This window comes from Sorex fumeus, unplaced genomic scaffold (assembly GCF_029834395.1).
Source record: "Sorex fumeus unplaced genomic scaffold, SorFum_2.1 ptg000051l, whole genome shotgun sequence".
Lineage (NCBI taxonomy): Eukaryota > Metazoa > Chordata > Mammalia > Eulipotyphla > Soricidae > Sorex > Sorex fumeus.
The window spans coordinates 38,014,371-38,035,804 of record NW_026606108.1 but is presented as its reverse complement, the minus strand read 5'-3'; the positions used below and the strand labels follow the sequence as shown (position 1 = coordinate 38,035,804).

At 40.4% G+C, this 21,434-nt stretch overlaps 1 protein-coding gene and 1 pseudogene across 2 annotated transcripts in view; both read right to left on the bottom strand.

The window, feature by feature from the left end:
• CTNNA1 (catenin alpha 1) overlaps window positions 1-21,434 on the bottom strand; it is a 297,107-nt gene that overhangs the window by 109,978 nt on the left and 165,695 nt on the right. For both annotated transcript variants that reach the window (XM_056124865.1, XM_056124866.1), the window contains exons 6-7: window positions 13,371-13,640; window positions 8,992-9,195 (exon numbers count right to left, since the gene is read on the bottom strand). In XM_056124865.1, coding sequence (XP_055980840.1) covers window positions 8,992-9,195; window positions 13,371-13,640 — 474 coding nt within the window. The remainder of the gene's footprint in view (window positions 1-8,991; window positions 9,196-13,370; window positions 13,641-21,434) is intronic.
• On the bottom strand, window positions 12,427-12,581 carry LOC130033161 (uncharacterized; annotated as a pseudogene).

The following is a 21,434-nucleotide window of genomic DNA, read 5'->3' as shown; positions in this document are numbered from 1 at the left end:
TACATAAAAGGTAAAGGTAAAGGCCCTCCTGTTGATCGTCGATTTGCTTGAGCGGGCCCAGTAACGTCTCCATTGGAGACTTTGTTGTTACTGTGTCTGGCATATCGAATACGTCACGGGGAGCTTGCCAGGCTCTGCCGTGCGGGCGAGATACTCTCAGTAGCTTGCCGGGCTCTCCGAGAGGGGCGGAGAAATCGAACTCGGGTCGGCCATGTTGGCTGCTTGTAAGGCGAACGCCCTACCCGCTGTGCTATATCGCTCCAGCCCAAGAATAAATAAATAATAATAATAAAAAAAAAGGTCTCTAAGACCCTGTGCTTTATTTTAGAAAAAAATTTAAGGGGCTGGAGAGATAATACAGCAAGGTTAGGGTACTTGCCTTGCATGAAGTAGACCCAGGTTTTGATCCCCAGTGTGCTCCATGGAACCCTGAGCACCTCCAAGAGAGATCCCTGAGCACAGAGCCAGGAGTAAGCTCCAAGAACCAACCAGGGGTGGTTCTCAAACCAAAGAAAGAAATAAATGAAACCCAGAAGCCCCAACCCATTAACTAATAGTTTAAATCCTACTTATTTAGGCTATTTTGTTTATATGCAAAGAAACACAGAAAATCATCTTAAAATTTAAAAAAAATACTGAGAAAAGAGGGGAGAAACTAGAAATACATAGTCTCAAGTGTTAAGAGTATTGTTGTGCGGCTGGAGCAATAGCACAGCGGTGTTTGTTGTGCACGTGGCCAACCCAGGTTCAATCCCAGCATCCCATATGGCTCCCCCAGCACTGCCAGGAGTAATTCCTAAGTGCAGAGCCAGGAGTAACCCCTGAGCATTGCTGGGTGAGACCCAAAAAGGAAAATGAAAAAAAATTTTTTTTGGTTGTTTGGTTATTATTATAATTATTATGTATATTATGTATAGCACTGTACTGTCACTGTCCTCCCATTGTTCATCGATATTTGCTCGAGCGGACCCAGTAATGTCTCCATCGTGAGATTTGTTACTGTGTTTGGCATATTGAATACGTCAAAGGTAGCTTGCCAGGCTTTGCCATCCGGGTGAGATACTCTTGGTAGCTTGCTGGGATCTCCGAGAGGGGCAGAAGAATCGAACTTGGGTCAGCCATGTTTATGTATGTATAATATACATGTATTATTCTCAAATTATGAAAAAATAAAGTGTCAATAACTTTTCAAATTCAACTACATTTTAATTGCAATCCACTCACACTTAAACCTTTAAAGATTACAAAACCTATTCATGCTATTTTTTTTCTTTCTCTAGAACCTCTACAAGGCAAAGCACCTTAGGCTGATAGAGCAGAATCAATTTATACTTAACCACAATAACCACATTTCCTTTCAAGTAAACCCGGAAGTCATTTGTATAAACATCCAATGAAATATCCAATGAATGGTCAAAAAAGCTCTACTGAGGCATTTTCATCATGTTAAGGATCAAATGCATTATTTTTAACATCAATCTCTCTTAAGAGCTTCATATAGTCAGCAATAGAGCCAAGATTACTCTTTCCAAACCACAATGAATGAAGGAGCACTAACATTGCTAGTCTCCCAATCCCTGGATCTACGAACAGTAGTTTAGTCCTTACCTAATGAATTAAATTTAATTCTTAGACAAGATATCACAATGGAGACACTACTGGTGCCCACTAGAGCAAATCAATGAACAACGAACGGGAGGATGTGCTACAGTGCTACAAGTTATCACTTTCATTCGCTGCTTATCTCAGAGTTATTTCATTTAAGCTTTCTACAAATATTATCTACAAAATATATTAAAAAATCGTCTATTGCATTCCCCCCACCCATAACACTACAGAGCAATGTTTTTCAACCTTTATAACACCTGTGAACCTCAGAACTTGCCTGACTACCAGCCCAGCAACAGGCAGTTAAAACCAAAATCGTAGACACGTTGTTTTCAACCTGTGAACCAGTATTGAAGACCATTTCTCTAGAGTGTTAGGGTCACAAGGACAAGGATCTTTGTATTTGTCTTTCACTAACACCCATGAATCAAGAATTGTTTATTCATTCTCTAAAATTAACCAGAGTTTTACTAAGCAAGCATTCATTGAGTACCTCTTTCTAGCTTTTTTACCAGATCTTGAAAGATTATTGGGAGGCATGTAGGTTGGTTTGGACCACACCGGTGGTGCTCAGGGATCAGACAGGAGATCAAATTCAGACTTCCACCATGCAAAATGTTTCTCATTAACTCAGTCCACTGAGCTATCTTTCTGGCCCCAAGACAGAATTTTAAAAACAGTTACTTCTTTTAAAAGCTTAAAACCTAGCTGCAGAAATTACATGGATAAAGGATAATATAAACAACAATTCAACAATTAGGTACAGCAACTTCAAACAGCAAAGAACAGGGTAAAATAAAAAAAATGACCTCCAGCAAAAAAAAAAAATTAATGTGAAATGATGAAATGGCCTTCAACAGAGAAGAAAATGGGTCCTACAAAAGAGCAGGTCCTACAAAAGAACAGGACTCTGTGCCAGGCTGTTTTCACTCAGGGCACCCCAGAGGGGGAGGCAGGTGAGAGTCCTCCCCGCCCCAAGGGACCCAGCCCCGGCAGCCGACCTCCACTACCCAACTGCCACCAGGCTCCAGGCCGCTTTCCACACACTCGAGCTGAGCCTCATGCATGAATGAAATCCCACCGAACCTAGGTAATGCACATCCTTGTGACCTTGGGCTCTGGGCTCAATGGGACCCGGGAGCAGAGATCCTCTGCCTGCTTCCCCCAGTCTCTAGTGACCCAGGGGTCACACTCATAAGCCACTCCCTGCTGGCACCAGATAATTTCATTGGCCACCCTCCAGAACTCGTGGCTGCTTTTCCCGGAAGGGAGCATAAAATGAAGCTCCCATAGCCATGCCACCGTACTCCGCACCAGGCTGTTTTCACTCGGGGCGGCCCAGAGGGGGTCAGGTAAGAGCCCTCCCTTCCCCAAGGGAACCAGCCTTGGCAGCCAACCTCTACTACTCAAATGCCACCACACTCTAGGCTGCTTTCTGGACCACATGACAAATCATAAGACACTTCCTACCCATTTTCCATAATTACCACACCATGTTTGATGGGGTTCAGACAGTGGGCAACAAATCGTAGAGAGAAATATATACCTCTCGGAGAGCCCAGCAAGCACGGGCAGAGCCTGACAAGCTCCCCGTGGCGTATTTGATATGCCAAAAAACAGTAACTATAACAGGTCTCATTCCCCTGATCCTGAAAGAGCCTCCAATCGTTGGGAACGACGAGTAAGGAGAGGCTGCTAAAATCTCAGGGCTAAGCGGAGTTCAAGCACAATTCAATCAGTATCAGTGGCTGAATAAATAGCAATACTCCTCCTACATTAAAAAAAAAAAATCTCAGGTCTGGGACGAATGGAGACATTACTGGTGCCCACTCAAGTAAATTGACAATCAACGGGATGACAAGTGATAGTGATACAAGGAAGAGGATTTCAAAAATATAATAAATGTTTTACTGAAGGCATAAGCTCAGATTGCCCTGAATAGGCAGAACAGACTGCAAGATGGAGAAAGTGACAAGTCATGAGGTGAAACAGAAAGGGACAAATGCCATAAATGATCAGGTGTTCATTCACACTTAAAAGCAAGCATTAACTGAATCATGTGGGGATTTTTTTTTAAATACTGGCACTTGTATCCAGTCGTTCTAACAGTATTAGGACACAACCTTACAACAAAAATTTTTTAAAGTTCCCCAGAAATTTTAGTCTGTAACCAAAGTTAAGAAATCAGAGGAAGGGGGGGACAGCAAAAGTGGCTCAAGGGCAGAAGTAAATAAGCACTTGCCTTGCATGTGTGAGGTGCTGGATTTGGGTCCCAGCACCAATCTAACCCCTTCACCAAAAAAAGGAGAAGAACCAGAGCCAAATGGCAAAACAGGATGAAGAGAGACTCAAGAAATAACAGCTAAATTTTAAGAGTATCTATAAAAAACAATGACATTATTACAAAAATCGAGAATGTGAAAAAGTAAAAATATGTGAATCCTTCTGGATATTACTACTTTGTCTACAATATTCTATGGAATAAAAGAACCAGTTTTAGTTTACCATATTGTTTCCATTCTCCACATACATATATCCCCATTTGGAGTTATCTTGCAGACCACTTTTATCACAATGTTCACTCCAAAGTATATTTCCTGTCCTCCTCCTTTATCATCAATCCATCACTTTCACTGGGTCTAGTTAGCTGCTTCATGAGTCAATACAACTAGGTAAAGGTAAAGGTAAAGGCCCTCCCGTTGTTCATCTATTTGCTCGAGTGGGCCCAGTAACGTCTCCATTGGAGACTTTGTTGTTACTGTGTTTGGCATATCGAATACGTCACGGGGAGCTTGCCAGGCTCTGCCGTGCGGGCAAGATACTCTCGGTAGCTTGCCGGGCTCTCCAAGAGGGGCGGAGGAATCGAACTCGGGTCAGCCATGTTGGCTGCGTGCAAGGCACACGCCCTACCGCTGTGCTATCGCTCCAGCCCATATCCAGTCTCAAAAAAGATAATTATGACCAGAAGAACACAAACTTGGGAAACAGCTGTGCTCCCCTGCTAGAACCTCCAAACAAACTCTCAATACAACTAAATAAAAGTAAAATGCTTTAAAATTTTTGAAAAAGAGGAGTGTAGCAAGGAACAACAGGATGGCCTCAAAAGCAATACTCAGAGGACCAGGCACCACTTGGTGATACTCAGAAAGTCAAGCCAGGTGATTCAATGCTAGGGCTAAGGATATGGTGGTGCTGCTTAGGCCGGGGGGGGGGGGGGGGGGGGGGGCACGCACTTCAGGATCTCTAGGGCTATACTGGCAATGCTGGGGCCAGGAGTCTGAGTGCTACCAGACTGAAAATGGAATTGGGGTCCCATGCATAAAAATCATGTGCCCATGTTCCCGGTGCTATTTCCCCAACTCACCTTTCCTTGTTTTGCTTGGTTTTGGAGTCACACCCAACATCGCTCAAGGCTTACTCCTGACTGTGCTCATGGCACCATATGTGGTACAAGCCATATGAAAGAAAAGCACCTATACTACCTCTCTGGCACAGAAACTATAAGTATTTTTATCATTAGGCAACTATCTCCTAAAGTTTAAGTTGAATCTACTTTCAAAACGCACACAATTATCCTTAAATTTCAGGCAAACATCATTATTCTAGTTTTCACCTGCATAATCAAACATTATGTCAATATCCTTAATGACACTGACATATGCACATTTCCACATCTTTAAATTACAAATGTTTCCCATGTTGCTTACATATATCCATGACAAAACAGATATACAAAGAAAAAGCACTATTTCTATGGCACTCAGCGGAGGTAGAAAAAGGTAATGGCTTTTCAACTAACCTCAAAATTCAAGGTATACCTTGTAGACTAGTTACAGCAAATTCCAGTATGAGCTTCTGAGAACAGATTTGTCATATCCTCTTCCTCACCAAAGGCAGTATTTTATAATGGTTACCTAATGATACTTGGGTAGTTTTGCTACTCAAAAAGAGAAATGACCTACACACATGAGTTCTTTATACCCCAGTTTGACTCCAACATCATAACCATTATCCAAATTATCCATTCTTTAATTTCCTACATTTCAAACTTAGAAATGCATTTTTTTTAATTAGTGAGACACCATGAAGTACAGTTGCAGACTTACAAATTTTTGTGCTTGGGTTTCAATTATACAATGATCAAACACCCATCCCTCCACCAGTGCGCAAGAAATGCATTTTTTAATAGGTCCTATATTTTCACTGACTTATCAACTACTTTGTTCATTTGATTCAACTCTATTTTTATGAGATTGATAGGATACAATTAAATCATGGCTTAAAAATCTCAATATAGGGGCTAGAGCCACAGCACAGTGGGTGAGCGTTTGCCTTGCACGTGGCCCACCTGGGTTCAATTCCCAGCATCCCAGATGGTCCCCCGAGCACTGCCTGGAGTAAGCCCTGAATGCAGAGCCAGGAGTAACCCTGTGCATCACCCTGAGAGCCCACCCCGCCCCAAGGGACCCGCCATGCTCCAAGCCTCTTTCCACACCCTCTGGCCAAGCTTCACATATGAGTGAACATATTCCTGGACATAAAACACTCAATACCCATTTTCCTGGACATATGACACTCCCTGCCCATTTCCATAATTACCACACCATATTTGATGGGGTTCAGACAATAGGCAACAAATCATAGAGGGAAATATATATATGCATATATACGTATTTTCAGACATATATACTAAAGCTCACATCACCCAAACTTTAACAAGTGATATTTTATAGAACGTCTTAATGGCAGCTGCCAAAATAGAACAATCTTCACAGTGTTTTCTACATGAACACTTTTTTGTAAGCATGTTCAGCAGTTCTTCATAATAGACAATACAAAATATGTTCTTTCTTTCGTTTGTGTTTTGGGACAGAGACTGCTTGGGATGGAAACATCCCAAATTTGGTGGTGGGAAGGTGTAATGGTGGTGGGATTGGTGTTTGAATATTAAATGTAATCAAATATTGTGAAGTAACTTATAAACTAAAAAAAATTTTTTAAAAAAAGTCAGAAAGTCAGAGAACTAGCACAGTGTGTAAGGTTATTCCTGGCATCCCATACAATACGGTGCCTTGAACACTGCCAAAAGTGATATCTGAGTATGTAGTATATCAGATATCTCTTGGCAGTACTGCGTACTCAGATATCAGTACTTTCTCTGAAGTAAGTCCTGAGGCACCACTAGGTGTGGCCCCCCAAAAAAGCCCTAAGTGACATTAAATTTGCAAGTAATTTGAGCAAAAGAGGAAGTAGAAAAATGGAGATTGTGACAGTATTAAAAAAATAAGTTTCTATTATAAAAAAGGGCAGGGGAAGCAGGGATGATGACATCACAAGTGTCAAGTTTGACAGTACAGGTTTTCAAACACAACCTTAAAAATTCAAAATCACTACCAAGTTTGCCTAATACTGCTCTACTTGGTAATTATCTACTGTACATGGTTCATGGAAAAAAAATTTCCTTAGGGAGGGCAGGTTCTCTGGTTCCTTCTACCCAAAAGTAGATCGTCAAAAAAAAAAAAGTTAAAGATTGCTACTTTGTCCCCACACACACACACACACACACACACACACACACACACACACACACGCATGCAAGAAAACTGATGAATCTAAACAGAGGGTATGTGGGTACTTATCACTGTATCACTGTCATCCTGTTGGTTATCGACTGCCTGGAACAGGCCCCAGTAACATCTCCTTCATCCTAGCCCTAAAAGTGCCACATTCGAGGCTCTTTCAGGGTCAGGGAAATGAGACCCATCATTGTTACTGGTTTTTGGCATATTGAATACGCCACGGGGAGTTTGCCAGACTCTGCTGTGTGGGCAGGATACTTTTATAGCCTGCCACATTTTCCAGAGTAAGACCTAGGTAATAAGATGTCGCTTCTGGGAGCTGGGTTTTATAGTCTCTGGGTCTTGGCCGTTGTTGGAATTACACAGTGCCGGGGGCAGTTGGTGGGTGTGACGCCTGGAAGATGGGGGATCTGGGTGGAGGAGGCCCCAGTCCCAATCCGAGCAGGCTTGGAGATCTACGTCCCAGGTCCCACACACCTAAGTTCCTCGGCCGGTTCCTTCATGCATGAGGCTCATCTGAACGTGTGGAGAGTGGTCTTAAGCATGGCTGTGGCTGGAACCGGAGGTCTTCAGCTGCCGGGCTCTGCTCGGGGTAGGGAGGGAAACTCAACCCACCCTCCTCCAAGGGGCCCCAGTGGTGGGTACTCATATGCTTAAAATTTTTCAAAATAAAAACTTGGCCAAGGAGCTTACAAAAATACATTTATTCATTATTTAAAAAAAAAAAAAAACTGCCCCATAGACACACAAACAAATCTCAGAACCGAGCAGCTTGCTACACAGATGCCTCCGGACTTTGCAATAGGCCACATTCACTGGGGTACTACAGATGGGGGCAGATGCTGTCCCTTCACCTGCCCCCTAGGAATCCCTGCAGCCGCCATCTTCCAGAACCCAAGGAGAAACTCAGGTATGCGGAGCAGTAGCAGCAAACGCCAGGACTCACAGGACAGGCAAGGAGCTGGTCCCTCTCCTTCTCTCCCACCCCCCTCAAAATGGGACTCTGAGGTGACGTCCATGAACTGTCTCAAGCTACTCATTAAACTCCTTAACAGCCACAACACAGAGACACACAAAGGAATCTCAGAACCAAGCAACTCGCTGCAGAGATCTCTCTAGACCCTAATTATTAAAATTTTAGAATTCCAGGAGCATGCGGCTGCTAGACATTATATGCTATTCATAACAAGCAATACAAAACAAATTGTCTAGCATTGCCTTTTCGGCAGGTTTGAATGGTGGTGGGAAAATTCCAAATAATAATGGTGGGACTGGTGTCAAAATATTGAATGTAAGTATAGAGAGAGAGTATTGTGGAAATTGTGTGCCACACAGGCAGGGGAGGGGTTGGGATTGGGGGGATAGTGAAGACTTTGGTGGTGGAAGATGTACATTGGTGAAGGAATGGGTATTTGATCATTGTATGACCAAAACTTAAACATGAAAGCTTTGTAACTATCTCACAGTGATTCAATTAAAACATATTAAAAAATAAAAAAGGGGCCGAAGCGATAGTACAGCAGGTAGGGCGTTTGCCTTGCACACAGCCGATCCAGGTTCGATCCCCGGCATCCCATATGGTCCCCCCAAGCACCGCCAGGAGTAATTCCTGAGTGCAGAGCCAGGAGTAACCCCTGTGCATAGCTGGGTGTGACCCAAAAAAGCAAAAAATAAATAAATAATTTTTTAGAAATCTGCGCCAAGTAACTACAAGAAAATTATTTGATATTTATAGTTAAAGCAACTCAAATCTATCAAATCTTACGAAAAACTCTTTCTTATATAAAACAGTTCAGATACTCACATTGCCCATGTACTCTGAGAGCAAGTCCTGCAGGGCCTGACGGACAGCATTACACTCAGCTACGATTCTCTCCCGCCGATCATCCCGAGTGCAGGAGGAGTCAGCCATCAGCGCTGCCCCACTAATAATGCTTTCCAGGCGCTCCTCTAGGGAAGGCCTAAACCGCTCTTCGCTGAAGCTCAAGGGATCCACAATGATTTGTTTCTGCAAAGGGAGAAAAGCATGATAAGGAATATAAAAATTTAAACATGAGATTTTAATAGCATGAAAAAATATTTTTAGCAAATAACAGGTGATCCCATTGAAGTTAACCTACATATGTAGATCACTTCTCAACGAACACACTGGAGCATTACTATCCCACTGAAGAGGGCCTGCATAATACTACAAATGCAAACATAATGTCACCCTAAAACTTTTGTTCCCCACTACTTATTCTGAACATCTCAAAGTAAGCCCATATAGTATTAAAATAGTCAAATACTGTATAGGTTATATAATGAAAAGAAAATCACTTCAGCCCTGATTTTACTTTTCTATATAAAGAATCCTATATGACATTAACAGAACTATTTCCCCACAAAAAAATAAAAATGAAAAAATGGCTTCTTGCTTCTTTCCTCAAAGTTTCAGAAAGAAATGTTCATAATTTCAATCTTTTTCCCTCACCTTACTATCTCACCTAATTTCATAAACATTTTAGGAGCCGTAACAATAGCACAGCACATGGAATGTTTACCTTCCCAAGGTTCAATCCCCAGCATCTGAGCACCACTGGATGTGGCCCCAAAACAAAAATAAAATACACACACAAACTTTCTCCTCGCTCTTCTCTCCACTCCCCACTCCCTTCCCCTCCCCTCCTCTCCCTCCTTCTCTCCCTCTCTCTTTCTAGTCTTATGTGATTCATACTACAGAGAGTTCCCCCTTTTCTTCTTTTTGAACCACACTGATTCAGTGCTTATTATGGGTTGCTCCTGGTGTTACTCAGGGGACTATGAGGTAGATGCCAGTGATCAAACCCAGACTCCTATATGCAAAAGATGTGCTTTAGCCCTTTGAGTTATCTTCCCAGTCCCACATTCAACATATACATCGCTCAAAAACCTTCAGGTAATCTTTTAAAAAAAGATAGAAACCCAACAAAAGCATTCCGTAAAGCATCAGTATACCAGTAAGAATAAATGCTTCATCTGTCTTCCCTTCACTGACCTGACTGAGTTTAAATTCAGCTTTACCAACAAGCAGTCACTTCAGATCAAAATCAAATTTTAAGTACAAAGTTAAACATTAACCATCCCCAGGACTGCAATATTGACCTCCCTCCAAATTCTCCAATGATACAATTAATCTTTACACTGGTAACAAGTGTGCACATATTTTTCCCTCAATTTTCTTCAAAGGGTCTACTATATTCATATTAATTTCCAACTTTATTTGCCAATTTTTTTTCTTTTAAAAGTGTTCCTTTTACATGTATACATTTCTTCTTTCCTTTCCAAAGAAACTTTAGTTTCAAAACTAAACATCAAAACTAAACATCTGAGTTCATGATTAACCTACATTTCCACTGATGGCTTTTCTTACCATATTGTTTTCTGTTTTGAGACACATTCGACAATGCTCAGGCATCTCTTGCAAGGCTCGGAGATGCCAGGGGTCAAACCCAGGTATGCTGTGCACAAGGTAAAGGCATTCCCCACTGTACAACTGCTCCACCCTCTTACCAAATTATTAAGATTTCTGTGGCAAAAATTACCTTCTGAGCAACAAAAAAAAGAGTAGAGAATAATCACAGACACAGAGTTACAATGGGCTGGAGATCATTTAGTCCAAATTCCTCACTTTATTAATGCAATTTCACTTTAGACCTAAGAAGTTAAGTGACCACGAATAGATGTAACTCATTTTAGGGCAGAAATGTCACCTTTACTGACTCAAAAGCAGCAATAACTGATACTGCCAATTTGGGATGGAGACAGTAATTGTAAGGTACATCAAAAAATTTTGCTATAATACCATGTTTAAGCTTCATGTTTGAATTCCCAATGTAACAATTCAATTCTAACACTGTGGACTGTCGACTTTACACTGCCTTTATGATTTGTGGGAAGTGAGAAATCAGGCATCTACATCAGCAAGACTCAATTACCAGAGCCAAAGTAAAGGGTAAATCAAAGGAAGAAGAGGGAAAGGGAAAGGTAAGCAAACTGATTTATTAAAAAAAAAAAAAAAAAGGCAGCGGGCTGGGCTACAGGAAGTAAGGTTCTTGTACTGCACGTGGTCAGGACCAATTTTATTCCTGGCACTGTTCTTGGGCTCCCTGAGCACTGTCAGGCATCACTCTTGAGCATAGATCTAGGAATAGCTCTGGAGCCCTAATGAATACTGCTCCCAAAAGAAAAAATGCAGGGCTAAGGAGACAGCACATTAACTGACAGCACTAAGCTGAGAGTAACGCCACAGCACCATTGGGGGGGTGTCACAATGCATTTCATTATATTGACAGTATACTTTTAAAAGAAATACTCTTTACTTTTAAAAGGATGGTAAATCATCCGGCAGGCAAATTTTCCCTTAATTTTTTTTTCAATATTAATCCCAATAGTTGGTTTAAAAAAAATTTTTTTTTTAAATCTTAAACTGCTGCCATCTACTGGAAGCCATGAAGCATTGTGGGTAAGAATTATAAAACCAAACCCCAAAAATAAAGATCAGAGTTGATACACAGGACAGTAGTGTGTGTGTGTGTGTGTGTGTGTGTGTGTACCTGCACGCACACACACACACACACACACACACACACATATACTCGGCAGGTGTGTATATCATTAACAGAAGATAATTATGCTAAAAAGGCAATATTTTTGCATTTGCTTTCCTGAAATGCAGGAAATGGGCTGGAGCGATAGCACAGCACAGAGCTTTGGGCGTTTGCCTTGCACACAGCTGACTCAGGTTCGATTCTTTCATCCCTCTCGGAGAGCGCGGCAAGCTACCAAGAGTATCCTGCCCACACGGCAGAGCCTGACAAGCTCCCCGTGGCGTATTCGATACGCCAAAAACAGTAACAAGAAGTCTCACAATGGAGACGTTACTGATGCCCGCTTGAGCAAATCAATAAACAACGGGAGGACAGTGCTATAGTGCTATGCTAAAAAGGCATTTTAATCCAAAACTTGATTACACACAATTAAATTAGGTTATTAATATAAACAATATTATTGTTAAGTAAAACAATGTAGTTAATGAAGAGTATTCCTAGACAAAGAAGATTAAGGTAACAGCACTTCAGTTATGATCACTTATGGTTTATTTTTGTCTCCCACTAGACTCAAGGTTCCCAAGCTTATTTGACTATCACCCACTTCTCAAGGAGGAACAAAGGATATCATTCAGTGGCCCCTACAAATCTATCTTCTTTCCCCCTCCCACCAGGGGAGAATGTGAATGCAGCCCCCAAATTATGCAGTCTAGTTTCCCACATTTGGGAAAATCACAGGAGTCAGCATATCGGGAGTGCAATGGACAAGCCTCACCCTGGAAAAACCACCTTCAAGATCATGGTATCTCCCGTGCCAAGAGAATCTACCTTCTTTGAACAAACAAGCATACAGCACACACTCCCAAGAAGCAGTGACTGCCCTGAATCCCGGAAACACGGCACTAGACTCTGAGTCGCTGAGGGGCAAAAGCACCCAAGAGCTCCAGTGTGTCTCCCAGTTTCCCATCTGCTGTAAGATCAAAATGTGGGTTGGAATGAACCAAACAAATCCATTAAAAAAAAAAAAAAGGCTGCAAGGAAACAAGCTGTATAAAAGAATTCACAGGTTTAACAAAGCGGGGTGAAAAGAAAAGTAGGGTGAAGGGAGGAAGAGAAGGTGGAAATAAAGAAAACACTTTATCAACGACTACTTACAGATGATCCATAAAAAGTAGGGGATGGAGGCAGGGAGTGGGTGAGAGCCACTCCTAATGTGCTTGGGAACCACTAGGGCTGCCCCCAGCAGTGTTCAGGAGAGCAATGCTCGGGGAACAAACCCAGGGCTTCCCAACATGTGGGTCATGTGCTCTACCACCTGAGCTACATCCTGACCCCAAGATTGCAAATCTAAGTAAAAAATAAGCCTTCATTAGAAATCCTGATCACAAGTATTTTCCTAGAAATTTGTTAACTTCTAGAAATGATGACAGCCTCCAGTTTCTGGGGCAAGGGAAATGGCTCAAAGAGCTACAATATCTGCCTTACATGCAGAAGCCCAGGGTTTTCCAGCATAACATGGTCTGTCCCTCACCCCAAGCACTGCCAGGGACTGGGTCACCCCTCACCCCACCTGCTCCCCTTAGGAAAGCTTCATCTCTTCCCAAACAGAACTTACATCGAAGTTGTTGAGTGCATACGCCAGTTCTCCTCCTCCTCCACCATGGTGCTGGGAGGCATCATCTGACGCAGTGGCCTGTGCAGCATTGGAGATGCCGGTGACTGCCTGCTGCAGCTGCTTATAGATCAGATCCCTGTTGGCTTTGTAGGCTGCAACATCAGGATGCTGGAGGCACGCCTGGGATGCAGTATAGAGAATCGGGACATTTTTCTGCAAGATTCCTCTGGCTGCAGCCATCTGATCACGATGGCCCACATCTTTTAGTTCCTACAAAAGTAAAACAAGAAATTAGAACAGTCTTTATATGGGTTCTATTCATACAAAAAGCTAAACTGTTAAAACTTCTACTAATTAGGCACACTGCTTTCATTTATAGTCTTGTTTGAAAGTGTATCACAAAGGAGACAGTACTGCTTAGAAGGTAAAAACCCAAACTTTTACAATTCACACAAAGGTCTGAATTTTAAATCTCCCGTTCTATTTTTCCCTAGCTATTATGACTTTGCATGCTCGGCTTCACCTTCTGTACAACAGGAGCACCCTTAGTTTTTAAGAATTAAATTAAACAGTATCATGTCAAATACAGTATAACACTAAATAAAAAATCAAAACCAGGGACCAGAGCTATAGTACAGTGGGTAGGAAGTTTGCCTTGCACATGGCTGACCCAGGCTCGATTCCCGGCATCCCATATGGTCCCCCAAAACACCACCAGGAAGAATTTCCTGAAAGCTGGGCCAGGAAATACACCTAAGCATTGCTGGGTGTGACCCAAAAAAGAAGGAAGGAAGGAAGGAAGGAAGGAAGGAAGGAAGGAAGGGAGGGAGGGAGGGAGGGAGGAAGAATCAAAACATATAATCTATAGTATCTTGAGTACCTACTACAATCAAAATAGGAAAATTTACTAGTTACAGTGCAGTAACTTTATTTTAACACTAAATATTAACATTATTGTAAACCATGTAACTCAGTAATTAAAAAATAAAAATTTTTAAAGAAAAAACAGCCCTTACATACTGTAAATAAAGTATGGTTCAAGATAAAAATGAATTTTAAACAAAAAAATTATGAGGATATTTTTCAAAAATTAAGAAACTCACTCTGGTTATTTACAAAGATAGTCACAGCTGAATTTCAGACATACAATGTTCCAACATCCATCCTACCTCCAGCATAGACTGCCCCTGACCACTGTCCTCAGGTTCTCCTTTGGTTTGACTGTCTCATGTTTTTAGTGTTGTTAGCTGTGTATATAGAAATATATACCATACCTCTACCCCACCCATGTACCCAAGCCCCCTGAGCATTGCTCTTGTTACCCCTATCGGCCTCTTACCCCCAACTCCATTTCTTTCCTTCCCTGTCCTTCTTATTTCTATAATCTAGGGTCAAGAATAATCTAGGTTTCCCTTCCTTTGGTACCTCACATTCCCTTGTCCTGTTAATTTTATATACCACAGGTGAGACCATCCAGCATTAGCCTTTCTTCTGACTTACTTTGCCTAACATGATATCCCCAACTTTCATTCAATGCAGTAAACTGCATAATTTCATCATTATTTGCAGCTGCACTATGTAAATACATGCAACACCTTCTTCATTCTCCACTCGTCTGTCTTTAGATACCTAAGCTGAGTCCATATCTTAACTATTGTGCTGAAAGCTTCAAGAATAATGAGTGTTTTTGTGTCCCAATATTTCTATTTTTTATAAAATTATAAAACAAGAGTTTTGTGAAATTTGGGATGAGAAACCACAGGTGTACATAAAACTATAAACCTACCAAAGACCGGCTGTTCTTCCAAGAATGCTACACCTCTCCTCTCTCTATTTCCTCCTCTATTCCCAAAAACCAACCTAGGACACAAGACATTTATATATAAAGCTAAGGCTCATATAGCCCTTATTTCAAATGTTTTTCATTTAACATTTTTATATGTAAAGGATCTTATGTGACATTTTCTTTATTCAGAATTCTCATAACTCAAAATCCTACCTCACAATTACAATTACAATTGAAAGGATTCGAGTTTCCTGGCATGGTTTCCACTTCTGGCATCTACCTGGTAGATGCACAGATAGGCCAAATAGTGGCAAATAAGTGATGCCAAAAATAAGCCAGTTTGAAGGAGGGTACTTCTGGTATCTCATGACAGGGGGGCCAGAGTAGGATAAGAAGTTTGCCTCGCACACAGCCCACCTGGTTTCACTCTGCTATCCCAAATGTTCCCCCAAGCACTTCCTGGAGTTATTACTGAGTGCAAAACCAAAAATAACCCCTGAGCATCATCAGGTGTGGCCCAAAAACAAAACAAACAAGAAACATGCACATTAATAAATGTGTATAGCCACTGAGAAGAAACTCTGATCCCCAGATCTACTGCTACTGCTATTCTACTTCACACATGATCACAAAATTTCTATTTAAGTGTCACCAACTGAATCTTAGAGTAAAAATTTAAACATTTTCAAAACGTGTGTATGTGTAAACAGTAAGAGAAAATTGACTAACTTTAAAAGGCCAAAGTCAATTACTCAATTTAAAGTCTAACATAGCTATTTAATGGCTCATCTTTCTAGATGAGTTCCTAATTAAGCATTAGACACCAAACTTCCTTTTCCTGAAATTTCACTTCGCTATATATTTTTGGTTTGCATCTTTATTCAAACCTTGTATAATGTGACAGCTTACTAAAATTCCTTTTCTCATTTGGAATCTGAATTTGCAAGTACTTGCTCACAGTACTCCAAATGCCCTATAGCACAGTATATTAGGCTAAATATTCAGAAACAGGACCCTGTAGATTTAGAAAATCACTGATCATTTCAAGACTCAAGCTAGAACAAGGGGCTGAATAAAGCTAACTAGTATGCTTAAACAGTTGATACACAGGCTCTATGTGGCATTTTCTAAAGGTTTTGCCCTTACAACATCTTAGGAACTCTAATTTTCTAGAAAGGCATCTGCATTGAAGCATTTATATTATCCCTGATTCATGAAACTCTTCACAATTAACTTTGGCACTCTTCCTCAATATGTATAATATGTGTAATCAAGATCAATACAGATTCATAAAGGTTACCAAAGACACCCTGTGGTCACCTAAAATTGATAGGTGCCAAAATTATAATTAACAAGCTGACTTTCCTAAAGTGGTCTGGTTTGAGAAATTTCTAGCTTTCAGAAGACAACATCTGTTAAAATAGCCAAAAATAGGATATGGTGGATTTGAAAACTGAGGATTATATCAAGACTGAAGCTGTGACAAGAAATTATGGCTAACCATTATATTTAAACTGCTAGTACTCATGTTCTGTGTGGCATTTTCTAAATGTCTTGCCCTCATCACGAAGTATATCTGATAGACTTCTATTCATCAAGCATGAGAGATACATTTTAATCTGTAATGAAAATGACAGCTAAATATCATCACTTGTCCCAACCGCTAAAGTGTTCTACTTTGTCTCTTTAAAATGGCTTTTCCCTTAGCATAAAAAAATTAGATTTTGTTAAGTGAAGATAGAAAATGGATACTATTCAGGAGTCAGCACCATTTACTATAACAAGAGTGACAGATCACATGTATTCATTCCAAGTTATATATACTAATAATCTAAATTCATGGAAAAAGCTATTAAGCAATAATAGCTTATCTATGAAGAATCCCTAGTCTAGTAGAGCCTTACATATATGTATGAATAAAAATTATATGTATATCATTTCAACTTTGCCGATCCATCTTCATTTCAAACAAACCCAAAACAAACAGAAAGCATAACAATCAATCAGATACAGGAATAAAACTAGCAAGAAATAGAAACTAACTTCTAAAGTATATCTAACACTCTTTATCCAATTCAAGTGAAAGTTTCCTCTCACTTCCCTCTTAACAACATAAAACTGTAGCCATATATACAATGGATCTGATATCTTCTCTTAGATTTAAACAAAATTAAAGAAATGGCTAGAGTCAAATATACCAGGTTCAGATTACTTACAAATAAAACACTGGCACTACACCATATAATCAATGTTTTCCAAAAAATGATCCCATAAATCAGTTTAAAGACTACATGTTTACTGAACAGTTCAACAAGCTCCATGTTCCATCTCTAATACACCAACATGTATTACAACATGTTGCAACCACAACAGAATTATAACATGCTGATGACAGCAGTCCTTACAGGAACCAGGATCAGGGCCAGCCCATCCTCACCTCTGCCATCTATTTTACCCTTAAAGTGAAAGAATCTGTTGTCTACTGGAAATTCTTCATTAGTAATATTCTAATCCAAAAAAGCAATAGAAGGACCACATTTATAACCCACCCTAGAATTACCTATATTAAAGAGCTCATTGAATGTTTATTGAACACCACTATATCATACTCAATGTTTTAGGTAATGGGGGGAAAAACTGCAGTAGCAATTTAAAAAGTCAAATCCCTATCATAAAGAGCCAGTTAACCTGGGTCAACACCTGTCTGTACCACTTACTGTATTAATGGCCTTGCCAAATTAACCTTCTCTATGCAACAACTCCACCATCTATAAAAATTTGAGAGGCCAGAGTGACAGTACAGAGGGTAGGGTGTTTGCCTTGCATGTGGCTGACCAGGTTCGAATCTTGACACTCCATAAGGTCTGCCAAGCCCAATGGGATGATTCCTGAATACAGAGCCAGGAGTAAGCCTTGCGTACTGCTGGGTGTGGTCAAAACACTTAAAAGAAAAAAATTATCTGATCAATTATACTATCTAGCCTATACTATCCTGTAAATTTTGTTTAAAGAGTCAGCGTTTTAGCACATTTTATAGTTTGAGCACATTTTTGTTTTTAGGCCCCACCTGGCAATGCTCAGGGGTTACTCCTGACTCTGCATTCAGGAATCACTCCTGGCAGTGTTCAAGGGATGATATGAGTTCAGCTGTATGCAAGACAAGCATCCTATCTACTGTACTACCACTACAACCTCCAGTTTTGCCACATTTTTAGGGTAATTCACTATTTCCTTTAGAAACATCGTCACCATCACTCCTAAACCCCAGATAAAATGACAAATAGGTACATTTCAGAGCGCCTATAGGCCTTTTTAGGTTTAGCATTTCCTCAAAGGGCTGCAGCTTAAGTAACGCAAGGGAACCTAAGAAGTCAACAAGCACATCACGCCCAAATGCTACTCATACTTTGTTTTGATCTAGAATTGCCTGCGAAGATAAAAGGGTCAATGCAGAAATAAATTATTACATACCAAGCCTGAGGAAACAAGAAAAGTCAAAGATAAAAATAGTCCAGAGGTCTAAGCATCCAGCAATCCTAATAAAAAGCATACAGTGTAGAAAAAGTGAACAGTTTTTAAAGGAGATCAGAAGGCAGATTCCAGAGGGAATATGAAGTTTCTACAGAGTCTTAGGGTAAAATGAATAGTAGTGCACCTGCCCCCAAATAGCACTTCTTTATGAGAATGCATACTAAGTGCAAAGAAATTCAAGTCCTATAAAGGACATTTTATGAACAGTTAAGTGCACAGAAGCCTACTCAATGATTAACCTATTTAAATCATTCCATCATGGAAGTCTAGAGAAAGAATTCCAAGATTCCTGGCTGACCAGATGTGCCCCCCACCTAACAACCCCCCCCCAAAAAAAGTTGCCAGAGCACATAGTACAGCAGGTAAGGTGCTTGCCTTGCACAAAGCTGACCTGGTTTTAATCCCCAGCATCCTCTACAAAGCACCAGGAGTAAATCATGAACACAGACAAAACCCAAGAGAGAAGGAAGTGGTCCCCCAAGCATTGAATCAGGGGTAGTCCTAGTACTGTCAGGTGTGGCCAAATCTCCCTCCCCCAATCACAAGGAAATATTATTGAAAACTTTCTTTTGGAGGATTTGAAGAGATAGTATAGTGGGTAGGGAACTTGCCCTATACACAGCTGACCCAGGTTCGAATCCCCAAAACCAGACATGCTCTCAAACCCACCAAGATTAATTCCTGAGCACAGAGACAGAAGTAATCCAAAAAATACTTTTTTCTCTTTTTCTTTCCTTTGGAGATGGTGGGCTGGTTATGTTCTCCCAGGTGGTGTTCAGAAAGCCCTGGGGTCCTTCCAAGTAATTCTCCCAGTAAGTGTGGACCAAAAAAAAAAAGATTTTCATGATATCTTTAGAATGTCTGAAACAAAGCCAGAGCAGTAGTATAGCAGGTAAGGTGCCCTGCCCTGCACTTGGCGGAACCGACTTAATTCCTCAACATCCCATATGGTTCCCCAAATACCACCAGGAGTAATTCCTGAGTTGAAGAGCGAGAACCAGAAGTAATCCCTGAACACCATCAGGTGTGGGCCCCCTCCCCAAAAGGGGGGCTAGGGTGGGGGGAGAAATGTTTGAAATGTACTATCTCTTAAAGTAAAACAGAGATTGTGTGTAAGGTATATTATGTACATTCAAGACACATAGAAAATTTAACTCAATTCCATTGTCTTCAGTCTTCAGAAGCATATACAATTTCAAAATATGACTTTAATCTCAATACCATCAATTTACCTATTTCATTTTTCAAGGATGTGCAATAGTGTCAGTCTCAATGTGCTCACTTTCCTCAAAGAGTAATATATCTTCACAAACATACTATTTACAATAGTATGCATTTATAAACATATGAAGGTAAGACAAGACTCTCTGTCAGAGGTTTTTATAGCTTTTAATAACAGCTATTATTTCAATGTTCAAAGAATAGAAATAATGTTAAGCAAAATAAATCCTGAGCGAATTTTGCCTATTTACTAAATTACAGAATTACCATACTATTGAATGCATTCTTAGGACCAGTCAGTTCTACGATTGAGCACACTGAGCTCGTTTACACAAACTGTACCTAGATGATTAAGGTAATCAACAAACCTAATTCTATTATCATCATTTGTAATACTAACTACTAAAATTATAAATTGGGACCTCATCTGTATAGATTCAGTCTGATCATATCTTTTTAGCCTGAAATATGAGCAGTAACTACCTTACTGAGTGTCACACTAAATTAAATGATATACAAATAATATTTATTATTATTTCATTTAATCCCCTCAATCTGAAATAAAATCTAGTAAATATAACAGGATAAAAGTTACTTATAAGTCTCCAAATATGGGGTTATCATAAACTAGACATTTATAGTATTGACCTCATTCTCCTGTCTGTCAGAGCTTGGACTGGATATTCCTGTTCTCAAGAATTTATCCCCTTCTAGAAAGTAAGATAGATCTTCATTTCTGCATCAGATACGGTAATTGCTCTCCTCCTACCAATGATTAGTGATGAATGATTGTTATACAATGAGATAGATTTGGGGTAAATATTTTAGGGGCTTCAAGACCGCTTGCTTATTTCCTTATTTATTTATATCTAAGTAATAAGTGTTAAGTAATAAGTATTTATTTACTTACTTATTTTGGGGTTTGGGGGTCACACCCAGCGATGCTCAAGGGTTACTCCTGGCTTTGCACTCAGGAATTACTCTTAGCGGTGCTTGGGGGACCATATGGGATGCAGGGATCAAAGCTAGATTGGCCGCTTGCAAGGCAAACGCCCTATCTGCTATACTACTGCTCCAGTTTGCTTATAAAGAAAAGCTTAAGAAAGAAAACAGTTCTTTTTATTTCTCTAGACATACTGAAGCATCCAAACGTCACGTCCAGAGCTCTATAACTAACTAGTGCCAGACACACTGAAGATGGTGTTGCTAGAAAATTTCAAGAATCTGGGTTCTTATTGATACTAAAGTCATTTGAAATGTACTATCATGGCAGTGTGATTTTTGCTATTGTTCTAGGGCCTTTCCAGGCTGCTGGGAAATACTGCTTTTTTTATTTAGTTTTGGCTTTTTTAATCACACCCAGCAGTACTCAGGGTTCACTTCTGACTGCACTCAAAGATCACTTCTGGTGAGACTCAGGGAACATATGCAGTGCTGGGAATCAAATCAGTTAACACTCAGGCAAGCATCTAACCTAAGTTCAACTGCCCATAATGCATGGTCCCCTGAGAATCACCAGCTATGGC